The 15,587-nt window shown below is 39.2% G+C and overlaps 4 protein-coding genes across 4 annotated transcripts in view; 3 read left to right on the top strand and 1 right to left on the bottom strand.

The window, feature by feature from the left end:
- Positions 1-3,742, bottom strand: part of LOC147819312 (uncharacterized) — an 8,376-nt gene extending 4,634 nt beyond the window's left edge. The window contains exon 1 of the mRNA XM_087173173.1: positions 3,535-3,742. Within this exon, the coding sequence (XP_087029299.1) occupies positions 3,535-3,674 (140 nt within the window). The 5' untranslated portion in view covers positions 3,675-3,742. The remainder of the gene's footprint in view (positions 1-3,534) is intronic.
- Positions 25-2,697, top strand: LOC147819313 (uncharacterized). Its single transcript, XM_087173171.1, has 7 exons — positions 25-144; positions 236-401; positions 542-634; positions 907-963; positions 1,544-1,657; positions 1,759-1,875; positions 1,961-2,697. The coding sequence occupies exons 2-7, from the start codon at positions 240-242 to the stop codon at positions 1,988-1,990; spliced, it is 573 nt and encodes a 190-aa protein (XP_087029297.1). The 5' UTR covers positions 25-144; positions 236-239; the 3' UTR covers positions 1,991-2,697.
- Positions 3,743-3,843: 101 nt separating the features above from the next.
- ptdss1a (phosphatidylserine synthase 1a) lies at positions 3,844-12,169 on the top strand. The gene is made up of 13 exons (XM_023403151.2): positions 3,844-4,152; positions 4,687-4,778; positions 5,148-5,192; positions 5,285-5,409; positions 5,529-5,687; positions 5,972-6,123; positions 6,697-6,838; positions 8,437-8,549; positions 8,782-8,847; positions 9,040-9,139; positions 9,342-9,410; positions 10,325-10,391; positions 10,535-12,169. Exons 1-13 carry the CDS (start codon positions 3,971-3,973, stop codon positions 10,627-10,629), a joined length of 1,407 nt encoding a protein of 468 aa, XP_023258919.1. The 5' UTR covers positions 3,844-3,970; the 3' UTR covers positions 10,630-12,169.
- A 256-nt stretch (positions 12,170-12,425) lies between these two features.
- Positions 12,426-15,454, top strand: LOC111652725 (E3 ubiquitin-protein ligase NHLRC1). Its single transcript, XM_023403071.2, has 2 exons — positions 12,426-12,656; positions 13,031-15,454. The coding sequence occupies exon 2, from the start codon at positions 13,086-13,088 to the stop codon at positions 14,328-14,330; it is 1,245 nt and encodes a 414-aa protein (XP_023258839.1). The 5' UTR covers positions 12,426-12,656; positions 13,031-13,085; the 3' UTR covers positions 14,331-15,454.
- Positions 15,455-15,587: the final 133 nt, after the last annotated feature.

Below are 15,587 nucleotides of genomic sequence, written 5' to 3'. Positions count from 1 at the left end.
GGGGGGGGGGGGGGGGGGGGGCGCTGAGAGAGAGCGAGGGTGAGAACAACAATATATCTGATGTGTCTAGTCATTTCCTTTTCAAACAAAGTTTGACAAAGCAGAGAATTTTGCGTCCAATTCAAGTTAGAAGAAAAATAAAAGGTACGTTCCTGAACACCGCAGCAACAGCTCACCGGATATAATGATATGATATAAACTGCTTCACCGTCTTTTGCACTGATCTTTTTCACAGGAGAATGAAGAAGACATTTGTGTGTAATGAATCGGTGATCATCACTATACCTATTGGGAATCTCAGGACAGCTGGAGCGGGCCAACTGATGCCAGAAAGGTTCCACTGTGTGTTCAGAGATTCCTTCAAGGTCTTTGTTGTTAAGGGAAAACCTAAACCTCTTGGAGTAAGTTGAATAGTTTCCTATACAGTTAGAAATGTGTGGCAACATGCAAATAATTTTATTTTTTCTGGCATACATTTACACAGTTGCTGCATTGTTATACAGTATTTTCTGTTTGGTAATTTATTTCTCTTTTTTATAAGGCAGTCCAAGCCATCGCTGGTGTGTTTCTTTGCACTCTTGGTCTGATTTTTGGACAGGAATTTTCCATGAACTACACTCTACCCAGTGTTCTGGTAAATACAGTTTCAAAAAATAGCCAGAAAATTCTATTCTGGATGATTCTTCAAATAATTTGAATGAGTAATAAAATCAAAATTACAAATCAACCATTTTACGTTATATTTCTACTGTTAGTGTGTGATGAGGAATACTGTGCTTATCCGTTCTTTTGCTGCTGTGACACTTCCTATTTCACCTTCTTTTAATGCTAAACAGTATTAGTATTAATTATTATATTTCTGTGTAAAAAAAAAAAAAAAGCTAATGTTTTATCATTACCCTATAGTTTGTGGTCTCTGGTATGGTGTCCTACGCTGCAGGACAGACTCCAAACATGCATGTGGTAAGTAATCTACTTTAAAGATTTTCTTTGCAAGTGAAAACCCCATCATGTGGGTTAAACTTAAAATGTTGATAGCAAAGAAATAAAAAAGTTCTTTAACTATGACTTGACTTAAAAATTACTGTTGTAAAGTCTACGATATAAAGTAGTATATTTTTTTTCAATGTTTAGGATAGGATTTTGACAACAGTTTTTATTCTCGTTTTTAAACAAAACTTATAGAATTAATTTTATTCAGCTCAAGATTTTAAAATGCTGTGATCGTAATCGCCCAAATATGAAGTATGTGAAATATCAGAATCATTTTTAGTGTTCTTCAAAAGATGGATTCACAGTTAAAGTAGTAATAATAATAATTATAATCATTATAATAAGACTGGTTTGCAAAAATAAACAAATTTAAATTACAGAATCTCTTTTCAGTAACTCTGAGCATCATTATTGTGGTTGTATAGCTCAAGAGGTACAACTGTTGGTTTGATCACTGACTTACTTGAGCAATGCACTAACCCCCACATTGCTGCCAAAATGGACGTCTGTGTGGAGATAAACATAAATGCAATTTCATGTCTTTTTCCAGGCAAAGCTGTCATTCTCTCTGAACATTATCAGCTTCTTCTGGTCTATTGTGGCATTTTCTTTCAGCGTATTCCAAGTCCTTGCGATACCAAATATGGACTCACGTTTTCCCATGGTAAAGGAAAACACCATTACTGTCAATTGAGTCACCAATTGCTCTCTGAAATACAACACAAATGTGTGTTCACTTCGAATAATCTTTCAACTGTTTCATAGATGACGAAAGGAATCTGTGGACTGATAATGAGTCTGCTGGTTGTTGAAAATGTATTAGCCCTATTCTTGATCTACTGGCTAAGTAAAGCCATTTGCAGAGAAGAGTTCAACACTTTGGTATGTTATTTTCTTTGCAGCTACATATTCTGTTATATAAATAAAATATTGTGTAAATAATAATAGTTTTTGTTTTTTACTGCAGCCCATCATACTGCTGAAACAGGCGGACTGAATTTAAAGGCTTGATGGAGCTCAACAAGCCAATGACCAAACCAAATTACCATATTTATAACTTTGAACATCCTGATTGTATAGAAAGTGCATAGCAGCCTCATATGTCATATAAATATGCCATAGGTCAGAGCCATATATATCCTAATATAAGCTATACAAACAATGCGAAAGTTATTATAGTTTCTGTTTCAGAGATAGTTGGAAAATATGCAAAGAGCGATTGCATTTGAATATAATGTGTTAGCTTTTGTTTTTGTACAATTCGCTGTTGATATTGCCTTTTAATTTTTATAAAAGTCGTTGTATTCATGCAAACAAACAAACAAAAAAGATGTGTTGATTTCTGCAGTAAGCTTTATTATGAAACTGTTAAAACCTTTTTTCAACAACAAGTTACATTTTCTCATTGGCTTTGTATTTCATTACTCACTTTAGATTTGATTGTTGTGGTAGGCCATTGATCAGCTGGTTTGATTGCGTGGCTGTTTAACAGATATCAAACATTTAGGTATTAGTAGTCGTGATTGTTTTATTTCGTTAAAAACTGCAAAGATTTTAACATTTCAGTGACACACTGGATTTTCTGTGGATTATTCAATCTCACATTGACAACTGCAATGTGTGAACATTGTAAGACTTGATTTTATGTTTTGATTGTATTATAAGCTTGGCTCCTAATAAAAACGTTGATTTTGTGTGACGCTACAGCTTCAGATCAGTGGGTTATTCTGGACTGTTCTTATCTCATGTTCAAAATAAAGGTGAGGTTTTTGCTACCAGATGCTACCTGTTAATAATACCTGTTATTCTGTTGATTTTTAAACACTTGAACATATATAAAGCTAATTATTTACTTTATTTATGGTTAATTTATCTTCTTATTGAGCTGAGACAATACTCCTCTATTGTAGCACAATTGCACAACAATAAAAAAAAAAATGAACAGACCTTCTTTTAAGAGCAGAAACATGAGTAAATGACAACTAAGCAGGGAATTTATGTTTTGATATTAGTAAGAAAAATATATTTTATTCTGGTACACTTCCTAATAACTATAAATTAAATATTTTATGTATCTATAATAGATAATAAGTTATGATGTAAAAAATCATGGGAGCACATAACGTGCATCACAGACATTTAAAAAAGAATATGAAACTTTTTGCATCATGTTCTACTACCAAAAAAAAGAAAAAGAAATATCTTAAGATTACTGAAATTCATATGGGGAAACGATAAAGAACCTTACATGTGGATTTCTCTGCACTTAAACTACCAGAAACAACATCAACAGTAAATCTTTAGAAAATTGGTGGGCATGAGGGTCTGACTTTTCATGCTGCTCTTGGTGAAAAATGACAGGGGGCCCTGAGGGTGTGTTTTTGGTTTCAGTGTCATGTGAAGCCATGAGCGGCCACAGGAGGGAGATAAACACACACCAAGTCAAGTTAATTTACATTTTGGTGAGAGATGTAATGTAGGAAATAGATCCATTTGACATTTAAAAAAAATAAAATAAATAAATACTGAGTTCAAGTTCACAAAACGCAGGGGCTAACATGTTTTAAGCATGTGGTTGTCCGGTCTGAGTTGAGGATTAACTGGGTACATGTAGAAATCAGCGTCTGCTCATATGTCACGGTTAAAAGTCTTAGCACGGAGGTCACGCTATAAACAATCATAGCAGCACATGATGAAGGAGCATGCGGACCTTCCGCTTTGGGACACTCCCAACTAACATGAACACCAATCAAAATCAGAAGTGAACAATTTCTCCACAACGGTCTTTCCCCCCTGGTTTAACCCTCTGCTGCTCGCCCTGCGTACCTGTCACTACTCCACTTAGCTGGATATGTAATTTATACATTTACTTCGACTGTTTCCTGTCTGTTGTGGCAGTTTGTGGTGGTGGTGGTAGCTGCTACTGCTGCTACTGCTGCTACTGCTGCTGGTGCTCTCCTGGCTGCGTCCTCCTGCTATGGCGTCCGTGTATAGCGGATCCCACACCTTGAGCAAGGATGATGTGAATTACAGGATGCATTTCCGAATGATAAACGAGCAGCAGGTTGAAGATATCACGATAGATTTTTTCTACCGGCCGCATACGATAACACTACTGACATGCACGGTGCTCAGTCTGATGTATTTCGCCTTCACAAGGTAAAGTCGTTCACAGCTAATGCTAGCTCGGGGGGCGGGGGGTGGTTAGCTCGGTAAGCTAGCAGGAGCAGTGATGCTCTTGAGTCTTTCCTGGATTTTCTCACTGAAAGTAACTTTACACCCGCATGTAGATATTGGAATGACTAATTCACTTTTAACTACCTCCAATTTGCTACAATTAATCGATAACCGAAGCTGATAAAGAGAAGCGTTGTGTTATATAATGTTAGTCCAGTGATGGACACGGTTTCCTGTGCTGACATTAGCTACAACCATGTAACTTGTAAGGAAACGGGTCGTAATGTCACATTTAAAATGATAATCGGTTTTACCAACCACAATTTGTCATATAAATCTAATCTAATGTAATGTAAACACTGCTGTCTTTGCCAGTTTCAGTTTGAAGCTTGAAGACATGTGAGGCACATTCACATCAGTAAAGCTGTGGAGGGGAGATAATGTTATAAAATGGTCAGTTTAACATATTCCACAGCGTCGGTGGATGTTTCTGATTTCTGTTTACCCTTTCTGCAGAGATGATGGAAACCCCGACAGTAATCTCTGGGTGGGGCTCATCCTGGTCATTTCATTCTTCCTCATCATCAGTGTTTTGGCATTTCCTAATGGTAAGCAAAAAGTGTGAAAGTGTGTGGATAGCCCTTAGATACAGTTCATCTGAAGGTGCTTTACAGTCATGTTTTAGCACAATAAATAATAATGACTGCTTTACATGAGACCCTACGCCAATAATGACCTCATTAGCCAAGCTTGTATGAGCTAAATCTACCTTAAAACAACCTTATCTATCATGGTGTCATTACTATCATTCTTGTCACTATTGTTTGTACAGGGATGGTAGTAGATACGTGTATGTGACATAATACTAAAAAGCTGATTTGTTAGTTTTGTTTGATGATTAGCATATTGTTTAATCTGTGTTTATCTTGTAATTTATTTTGGGTTATTTCTTTTTGATATAATCTTCCATGTTGTAGGCCCATTCACCAGACCACATCCAGCGATATGGCGAATAGTTTTTGGTGAGTATTTGCTATAAGTCCCTGAGTGCAAAAGTGCTGCTGTTCAGACCCTTAAATTTTCCTTCTAAATGTCATGTCCTTCTGCTTCCAAGGTCTGAGTGTCCTCTACTTCCTGTTCCTGGTTTTCATCATCTTCCTCAACTGGCAGCAGGTGAAGCAGCTAATGTATTGGTTGGACCCAAACCTGCGTTATGCCAAAAGAGAAGCGGACATAATGGTGAGTGGTTTAGGCTTACACAGAAAGTCATTTTCAGATTGCTGTATGTGCACCAGTTGTGTTCCCTACCAAGGGATTATCAATCTCTTTAATGAAGCTTTATGTGCCGCTTTCTGCAGGAATATGCGGTGAACTGCCATGTCATCACGTGGGAGCGAATCATGAGCCATTTTGACATTTTTGCATTCAGCCATTTCTGGGGCTGGGGTATGAAGGCCCTGCTCATTCGAAGCTATGGCCTGTGTTGGACCATCAGTATTACCTGGGAGCTTACTGAGGTACAGACGCACACACCAGCCGAATCTTGTCATCACACGCTTAGCGTCCTGTGGCATCACTTTCTCTCTGTCTGCCTCTCCCTCCGTCTTTCTGTTTATAATGGAGACATTTTAAGGTCAACTAAGCTGCTGATGTAAGTGGTTTATCTAGTGAAATTTGATGATTCGTTTTGTCCTTTCTCAATAATTTTATATAACGTAATAAATATATGTTTGAAGGCTGAAGACTACAGTTTTTCAGATATGATGTAGACTCATTACCTTCTCCTCTCCTGTTCACATAGCTATTCTTCATGCATCTGCTCCCTAACTTTGCCGAGTGCTGGTGGGACCAGGTGATTCTGGACATTCTGCTGTGTAATGGAGGGGGCATCTGGCTTGGCATGACTGTGTGTCGCTTTTTGGAGATGAGGACCTACCACTGGGCTAGTATTAAGTATGACATTGCAGTCTGGAAATTAGCTACAATTGTGTAAAGATTTTATCTAGTTTTGCGTCGATCCTAGATCTGTGTGAAGACTAGCAACTCAAACATACTCATCTATTTTCAGTTGCTTTTTCTCTCATTTAAAAGTTGTGAAAAGGGAAGTGGGGGTTTATATTATAAGCCTGGTGCATTTATTTCATATGATCAGCCCTGATCCAGTAACAATGCACCTGGTATATTGTCTGCAAAACTAATAGTTCTTTGTGTTTTGGCCTTTATAGTTTATTATGCAAGCTGACCTTCAGCTGAGTATACGCCAACTAATATATTTAATTTGCTTTTACTATTTTGTACCATCATAATAAATTCTGTTCAACTCTAGCAAGTTGTTTCAGATGCACCTTGAAGATGTATAAATTGTTGTTTTGAAATATGATCCCACATGTTCATCAGGGAGGAGTGGACTGAATGTTTAATGTCATGGCATTACTTTCATCTGGCTTTGTCTACTGCACTAACATAATACTTACTGTAAAACTATCTGCAAGCCTTTGTAACCCTTCTCCTGTGCTTCCCATCCAGGGACATCCACACCACCACAGGGAAGATCAAACGAGCCGTGTTACAGTTCACCCCTGCAAGCTGGACCTATGTTCGCTGGCTTGACCCAAAGTCCTCCCTGCAGCGAGTGATGGGCGTCTATCTGTTCATGATCATCTGGCAGGTGGGTCAGGGAGAAATCCTCTCTCGCCATCTCATTGGGGACTAAGTGCTGACTAGTCGGAGATCATCCAATGTGCTCTGCGTGCTAAGTCCTGGCTAATCTTGGCTCCTTCGTTGTTGAAATCTAAAACCTGTCCTACATGGATCCATATAATGCTTGAGTGTCTTACTGTCTACGCATTAACAGCTAATCCCATAAGAGTGAAAGACAGGCTGGATTACTTGGGAGCAATTTATGGTAATGAGAAAACCATGGCTGGAGAACTTGAGTGAGCTCTATTGCTCTTCACTGGAGAGTAAGTTGCCAAAAGCTCTAGACCCTGGCAGCCATAGCGATGAAAAGTGGTGTTTCTCTCATTTTTGTGTGGTGATGAAACAACATCGTCACCCGCTCTCTCTTACTCAGGCAGTTTCCAACTCTCTTGAGGCTTTAAATAGTAATTACCAGTCTTTGAGTATTAGCTGAAGAGACGGGAGGCCGCTGAGCTCTGCTCGGTGTGGTGACAGTTTAGCTGATCTTTGCTGAGTTCTGCCACACAGGCTTCGAGCCAAGTGTGTGAATAACACAGCAGCAGGTCTCCCTCTCATTATCTTCCAGTGCACATGAGAGGGACTTGGACAGTGTGTCCCTCAAAATTAACTGCCACTGTTGTTGCCAGTGTGTTAAATCAAGTGAAACTGGCATTGTAAGAGAAGCTTTGTTTGTCAGTGTCCTAACCTAGACCCAAAGTGGTTTCAGCAAGAGTTACATTTATGTTATTTAATATATCATTTATATACTTTATATGGCCAGTGAAAAGTTTCTCTAGCATTTCATTCATTTTAAATATCCTAACACTAAAAATATTCTGACATTATTTTACTGGAAATGACTGGGCGGTAATACAGAAAGGTTCAGATTTCATTAGTCAGCACTGTCTATATGTTTCAACTACAGGCTGAACGGACCTTTTCAGGGCATCTGCCATTAATAAAGTCTCATTCTTATGCTTACTCACAGCAGCCATTTTGACTTGAACACAGGTTTAACTAATAACAACAATAATGGCTGCTTTCCTTTAAGGTGGGCCAGGTCCAGGGCAGTGCTTTCGTCCACGCAGTCTCACTGACATGGCTTCCTGGTACATGTTAACGGATAGAGCCCTTATTAAATGTCACTTCCTACACCTGCACGTTCCTCTTTATGACATCTACATGTCTATCAAAGAGATTGATGTTCCCCAAAAACAAATACAGGAACACTCTGAGCCACTCTGCACTCATTATGACGGCCAGACAGCGGCATGTTCTTCATTGGCCAAGTGAGTCATCTGACCTAAATCCAACTGAGCATTTGTTTTACTTACTGAATACATGACGGAAGACAAAAAACCCCCAAAACAAGCGAAACTGTCCGTGAGGAAGATACTGCTCTTAAAAATCAAATTTATTATTAATATTTGCAAAGGATTTGGATAAAAAATATTTAGGATTACTTTCATTTATTTGGGTGATGTGTAGAAAATGCTAAAAGTGTAACTTTTAACATGTTTGAATAGGCTTGTGTTACGTAGGTTTTAAATATATTATCTTCTGTCTGTCGTCTTTTTTTGTTCACAGCTAACAGAGTTGAACACGTTCTTCCTAAAGCACATTTTCGTTTTTCCCGCGAGCCACGCTCTTAGCTGGTGTCGGATTCTGTTCATCGGTATCATCACAGCTCCAACAGTGAGGTACAGACACAGTTTTATTAGCAGGGAACTGATCCCTAGAAACCCACAATGACATTTTTACACGTCACATTTAAATCATGTTAAAGAAAAAATTTCAGCTCTTGCACATCATTACGTGCTTATGTTGTTTATCCTTGTTTGACAGTATGAGAAAAAATGCCAGCTCATAAAAACAGAAACTGCAGGTGAAATTTGTTAATGTTTGCACTTTGTTTTTTTTTTTTCACTTCAGGCAGTATTATGCGTACCTTACAGACACACAGTGCAAGAGAGTTGGAACCCAGTGTTGGGTGTTTGGGTAAGTGAAACATTACACAAAAACATTTAATTTTATATATATATAAAATTGTAGCCCTGACTAAAGCTTTTTTAAGTAAGGCACCCAAAATCAGTTGTATAACACAGCATATTTATGTGTGAATTGCAGTGTGCTGCAGGTGGGTCAGAGGTTTCACTTGTGTGTGTTTGTTTTTTCTTCCGTCACTCACAGGGCAATTGCCTTCCTGGAGGCCTTAGCGTGTATTAAATTTGGACAGGACTTGTTTTCAAAAACACAGGTCCTCTATGTGATCCTCTGGCTTCTGTGTTTGGTAAGATCAGAATTACATGCATTTCTCTGTCAGAGGGATTTACTGCAGTTAATAGTACGCTCGTCAGGCTTTAAAATGTATGAAATATTGTACTCTAACTTTGCCACTAACATCATAATTTTTCACATTTCACACATTGTTTATGGATTTTCCACGAATCATTGAGTTCATTTAGTCTCTGTTATGTTTGATCTGTCTTTAGGCTTTCATTACATTCCTGTGCCTGTATGGAATGGTGTCGTATGCTGAAAATTATGGTCCAAGAGAAAAGGTATGTTTATTGCTTCAGTTTTAGTGTCTTAAGCCTTGTTAAGTCTGTCACATAGTTTATTACAAAGGGTAATTCATGTTGGTTTTTGTTCAAAAGTACTTTAACCTTGTCAGGGATATATTATGTCCTGAGAAGTGTTTGTTGAAGGAACTGGTTAGTATTTGTGTTTGCTTAAAACCCTAAGGCAATATTGGTTTACACACCTGCACAAGCGATAAAACGAGCCTCTTTTGGATATGCACCTATTAATGCAAATTTAAAGGCACGTTAAAAGTCATGATGGCAATCTTTCTATACTGCACCCAGTAATATTTTCTTATCACATCCAAAGAAAGAGTCCTAGGGGAGATATGACCCCTTGATTTTTAACCTTTTGGTGAAGGACAAACAAAGACCAAATAAAAAAACACAGAAATAAAAAAATAAAAAAATCTTGTACAAGCACAGTAACAGTCAAAGCAGCAGCTGCTCCCTATATTTTCAGTCTTCATCAAAACCAATTCCATGGATGAAATTGTGACTTAACAACACTTTACATTCAGCATGTGGGCATACTGAAATTAATTTGACTGTCAGCCAGTAGAAAGTAGACAGCAGGAATTCTCTATCTAATAAATAATGAGATTGATGAGGATATCATGTCTGAATAAAGCCCAGACAAACAGTTACATAATGAGAGCTACTGTGTGTCTGAATGACAAAAAGCTACATCTTTGACAGATAGGTCAAACCAGCAGTGTTACATGTTCCATGTCTAAAGAGTCAGCTGCCTTTTTCTTGAGGGGTCTCAGTGAATATTAACTTGGAGGCCTGGTCCTTTTAAAGATTCTTCTCGTTGACTGGGGTTAGTTACCTTGTTTATGTACAGTTAATGGTATGTGTGTCATGTGTCTGAACCTCCTCTCCTCTCACAGAGCCTCTCAGAATGTGAGGACAGTAATTACACAGAATCTGCTGACTATGTGTTCGAAGGATTTAAAGGTACAGTGTCTTTCAACTACATAAAAAGCCTCATAAAAATCATCCAATCCTTTAAAGGGCTTACCTCTAGTATTTGGACTGGTGTTTTCCTTATACTGTAAATGTGCATGTTTACTTACACTGTAAATGTCATCATATTTCAGGAGAGACGGAGGTGGATGGAGACAGCCCTACAACAAGACGGAGAGGAAAGGGCTCAGGAAAGATCAAATCCATCAACGGCCTGGACGGCCAGTAGGAGTTAAAGCCAGAGGGCAGTGGGCGACTCCTGAACTTACCCCAAGGAGCCAGATGTGGAGGTGTGGTCACAGGTTGAATAGGGGGTTAAGAAACGACTACTTCCAAGTGTAATTGAAGTCTAGAAAGCCCCCACCTATAGTAGAGGGAATGGAGACAGGCGAGACTAAGTGGATGAACAGGTCCATGTGGTGTTATTAGGAGTGTGCAGAGGCTTGGACTACAGAGATGCACACTAAACAGTGTGATGTACTGTAGTCATAAAAGCTCCTAAACCACTGATCACAGGTTTGTGTGCATGTGTGATGAGAGAGAGAGAAATGGTGGTATTTCGTGTGTGTCAGAGAGAGAAAGAGGTGGCAATAAAAACGGCCGACTTTAGATGTGACTGCATGATCATTGTAGCTGATAAACTATAATTTACAAACATTTATCCTATGATACAGTATATCGTTGATGGTTAATGTACATCTGACTGGTTTACGCCAGCCTTAACTCCAGTATGTGGGTTCAACACATTTCAATGTTAAAAGCCATTATGTAGAATTTATCACATTAATTAGAGCCTCTGTGTTTATAGGACAGAAATGCTTAAGTCTTTTTATTAGTACCTGTCATAGATTGTCTATTTACATCAAAGATGTTCACATTTGTTTTGTGTTTATAACTTGAATGTGGACAGGATTTCAATGCAAGACATCTTTAGCTTGTTAGCATCATCGACTGAGGTTTGTGTTTGATCTGGAACAAAGCGAAGCACACAGTTTAAGCACTTTTCAGAATGTTTTCTTGGAAATACTGTACATTTTGTAATGCTTGTGTATTTTGTGAATCTATGTGACCTTGAGTGATTTTACTCTCCCTGTCCATCTGTGGCTGCTATCTCTTTTTTGTTGTTTGTTTGTTTTGTTTTGTTTTTTAACTGTACTGATAACAGAGGGCAGTTATTCAGATTCCTGCATGTGTTGTCAGGCTCTTCCTGTCTGTGTGCGGGTGGTATTGTTTTACTGTCAACCTTCTTGTTATTGCATATATTGCATTTGCATGGCTGTGTCAAATCAAATCAAGTGTTTTAGTAGGAAAATGTTACACGACTAGTCAACAGATCTTTGTATTACACCACACACCAGGATGCCAGTATTGTTATTTTTATGTCTTTCGCTGTAATTGTAACATTTTAATTCACCCCTCGTGCCTGTTTGCATGTTCTTTTTTTTCTTTTCTTTTTTATTCTTAACTTTTCTCAGTTTGTATTAAGACTAAATTTGAGCTTTTTGTGTTTGATTCTTCTACCCTTATTTTCATTTGCTCTGTCAGTATCATCTCAGTACAGATATATCCCTCATAATCCTCGACAATCCAGACGTTGACCTCTGTGGAATGGACCAGGCTGCCGTGCTACAGTAGACACTATAAATGGTACATTGTCTCTGGATTTAGATGTCATTTGCCAAAAACAATTCCACTGAAAATGACTTGTGCTGTTCTTTTTCACTGTGAAATAATGAAACATATTAAAATGTTTTACATCTCCTCTTAAACTCTTTGAGCTTTTTGTTGAAAGGATCTGCCCTTTTTTGTTTTTTTTTAAATAATACTACGCTTACACCCTACTTCCAAAAATTAATGTGTTACTCATTTAACAAGTTTTTTTTCTACTTGCTATCACATAAATATAAGTATTAGGCAGTTTGTTTACTTAACAATAGGAAATCATGAATGACCTTGCTCAACCCCTGAAGAGCACCCTGCTGCAAAAAGGAGTGCCAGATTGGCTGACTCAAACACTGCCTGTCTCGGATCAGATTTCACTCCGTCTGCACACCGTGAAACTCAGAGACCGAAATAGCTCCCTCATGCTGACCTATAACAACATGTATTTCAAGGTACGCTTGATGTTCTCTCGGAAAAAGACAGCAGTAAATGTCATGTAGTCCTAAACATGACCAGTAGAAGCAGAGGTTCAGCTAGAAATTCAGAGTCTACTGACAGAAAACCCATTGAGCTATCAGCAGGTATCGCCCCACAGTGAGTATTAAGGCACATTGCAATACTATGTGACATGTTGCATTTTCTGGCTTTGAATCCGGCCTTTCAAGTTTAATACATAATATACAGGAAAAAAGGAATGATGTCTGCTGAATGTGTTCTGAGAAGTAAAGAAAACATTGCAAGGGCTGAAACCACTTTACCTCCTCAACTTGTGTTTAATTTGATTTCCATACGAGGGCGGCAGAGAGCCTCTGTGCTGTGCAACATGTCATGTGACCATCTGGGCCTAAAACACAGCACATGAGTGTGCACTCTAGTGTTGCAGTGCCCTGCTTTACTAGCCTTCTCTTCATCATTTGCTCCATCTCTTAAAGTGCCAGTCTGTGTTTTTTGGTTTCCTGAACCTCCAGTTTCCTGCATCAGCCGACAGTCTGTTAGCTTTAAGAACATCAGGATATTTCAGTCATGGCCATGAGTCCTGGTCCACGGAGTTGTGGCAGCCTGAGTCCTGAGGGGATCCTGAGAGAGATCCAGATCAATTTGATGGAGTGTAAAGTCTGCTTTGAGAAGTTCTGCACTCAGCAGAGGGAGCGCAGGCCACAGAACCTTTCCTGTGGCCATGTACTCTGTCTGGAATGCATCACAGCTCTGTCCCACCCTCTCCTGAGGAAGCTGGAGTGCCCGTTCTGTCGACAGCTGTGCAGTGTTGACAGCACCTCCCACTGCCAGGTTCTTAGTGACCTCCAGGAGCTGCTGTTGTCCCGGAGGCCTGTATCGTCTGCTCCTCCTCACAGGGCAAAAGGAGGCCTTAGCTTGTCTGCAGGTCTGACATCCACAGCTCTGTACCTCTACACAGCTTTTGGCAGTTGGGGGACTCTTATCAACCCCACTGGGATAGCTATATTAGGGTCCTCAGGGACAATAGTGGTGGTGCACGATGAAGAGATGAGGGTGGTGGTGTTCAGTCCGCAGGGTAGGAAGCTGCACAGTTTTGGGCGAAGAGGACAAGCCAATGGAGAGATCTGTTACCCAGTGGATGTGGCGGTGACTCCCTGTGGTCACGTGGTGGTGACTGATGCAGGGGATAAAGCCGTGAAGGTTTTCACCTCCAGAGGGAACCACGTGTTGACGGTCAAGGATTCTTTCCAGATGCCCTGGGGTGTGGACACAGACAACTGTGGGTACCTCATGGTCTCAGACATCCAGGCTGGCACACTGTTCCATGTAAAAGTGGACTATGTTCATGGTGTTGTTCTGGAGCATCACACATCTGTTTCTGACCTCCAGCATCCAAAAGCAGTGGCCTGCTGTCCAGTGACTGGGAACACTGCAGTGATGGAGCACTTAACTGATGACACACATCCACCAGACAGGCAACAACACACAAGGCTGAAAGTGTTTACCAAAGACTTCCACCTGCTTCATCAGACAGACAGTTTCAGCCTGACCCTGCAGTCCTCAGTGAGGCTGAACATGTCGGGTGTGGCGTTTGAAGGAGATGGAGATGTGATTGTGATTGACTCTGAACAGGGGATGATTTGGAGTTTAGGGAAGCTCCAGAACGGCCCAGTCCTGACTCCTCTTGTGGGAGACAACCTTATCCGCCCAGTTGGACTAGTGTCACTGAACAACATGCTCATCATTCTGGACAGTGGAGACCATACAGTAAAGATTTATTCTGCTAAATCTGATACTGGACCCATGATATAGCTCATGTATGAACCGGCCCAGAGTAGCCTATGTAAAATAGAGATTATTATATTGTATAGTGATGTGGTTACCTGGCAATATATTTACATTGAAAATGAAAAATGTGAATATAATGAGTGCTATTGTATACTTTGTAGTATTGGTTGTGTGATCATGTCATAATAATGTTTCTGTCATGTAGTTACTGTCCCCCTATTTACTGAAAATAAATAGCATTATTTGTGAATAAATAATACATTACTTTCCCAACCAGCAGTCCCAATAATAATCTAAGAGCTAACAAAATGATTAAAGGCATAAGAAAGCAAAAAATATAAATCTTATTCAAAACTTTTCTTAATTTTGCTGTTTTCTTGTAAAAACACTGGATCCCTCCACCTTTCTGGAGCTAAAAAAATCCTTCAAATCAAACTATCTAAAGTAAACAAAAAAAAACTCTTGGTTGAAATGCTCACAATTCATGTCCACAAGGCCAGAAAGCTGTGATGAGTGGTTAAACAAGCAAATTCCTTAATTTTAACGGGGTCAATACTTTAACTACATTGTACTGCCGATACTTATGTAGTTTTACTTAAGAAGAGTATTTTTATATTGCTGTATTGATCCTTTTACTGAAGTAAGGATCTGAATTCTTCCAGCACTGGCCCCTTCGCATTTCATCATTACAGACTGCATCCAATCTGTAATCAGTGATTGATAACTACTCTTGTCGATGGAGCAAATCGTAACGCAGCAGTAAGAAAAATGCTTTGCCGAGTGGGGACTTGCGAGCAGTGGACCAGATTCAGCCTGATGAAGAGTCTTGGAAAGCTCCTCTTCCAAAAATGAGGGGTGATTAAAGCTTACTGTACACTTTATTGAAGTCTTTGATTTTCATCTAAATGTGGTTTTATGGTAAAAATGGACAGATACATAAGACTTTACTGAACAAAAAATTTGATCTGTGTTTTGTTTAAGGAGCCTGTCACAAAATACTCAAAAGAAAAATGGAACTACTGCTACACGTTGAGGATGATATGCTTAAACTTTCCTTAAAATTTGGATATTTAAGCCCCTAAAGGTGCAGTTTACATTCTAGACTTTTAAAGGTCCTAAAACGTGAATAAATTAGATTTTAAAAATGACTCTTTTTGTAACTGATCTGAGCTGTGATGAAGGGTGTGGGGTGCACTGGGACTCCTGACATCAGTATTTTCAACAGCATGGCTAATGTGTTTCATAAATGTTTGGGTGACTGTTAAAATGAAATGTGTATGT

Source organism: Seriola lalandi, unplaced genomic scaffold, assembly GCF_002814215.2.
Source record: "Seriola lalandi dorsalis isolate HSWRI2012SDOR001 ecotype SW California unplaced genomic scaffold, Sedor1 jcf7180002054062, whole genome shotgun sequence".
In the NCBI taxonomy this organism is placed as follows: Eukaryota; Metazoa; Chordata; class Actinopteri; order Carangiformes; family Carangidae; genus Seriola; species Seriola lalandi.
Note: the sequence above shows the minus strand (reverse complement) of the source record. Positions and strands in the feature narration are given on the sequence as shown.

What these genes read in the sequence shown, in the direction of transcription:
- LOC147819313 (XM_087173171.1), top strand. Translation starts at nt 240, where the DNA reads ATGAAGAAGACATTTGTGTGTAATGAATCGGTGATCATCACTATACCT. An exon ending in TGGACTCACGTTTTCCCATG is followed by an intron (nt 1,658 to 1,758) that starts GTAAAGGAAAAC and finishes ACTGTTTCATAG; the next exon opens with ATGACGAAAGGAATCTGTGG. An exon ending in GAGAAGAGTTCAACACTTTG is followed by an intron (nt 1,876 to 1,960) that starts GTATGTTATTTT and finishes TTTTTACTGCAG; the next exon opens with CCCATCATACTGCTGAAACA.
- ptdss1a (XM_023403151.2), top strand. Translation starts at nt 3,971, where the DNA reads ATGGCGTCCGTGTATAGCGGATCCCACACCTTGAGCAAGGATGATGTG. An exon ending in TGTTTTGGCATTTCCTAATG is followed by an intron (nt 4,779 to 5,147) that starts GTAAGCAAAAAG and finishes TCCATGTTGTAG; the next exon opens with GCCCATTCACCAGACCACAT. An exon ending in ATCACAGCTCCAACAGTGAG is followed by an intron (nt 8,550 to 8,781) that starts GTACAGACACAG and finishes TTTTCACTTCAG; the next exon opens with GCAGTATTATGCGTACCTTA.
- LOC111652725 (XM_023403071.2), top strand. Translation starts at nt 13,086, where the DNA reads ATGGCCATGAGTCCTGGTCCACGGAGTTGTGGCAGCCTGAGTCCTGAG.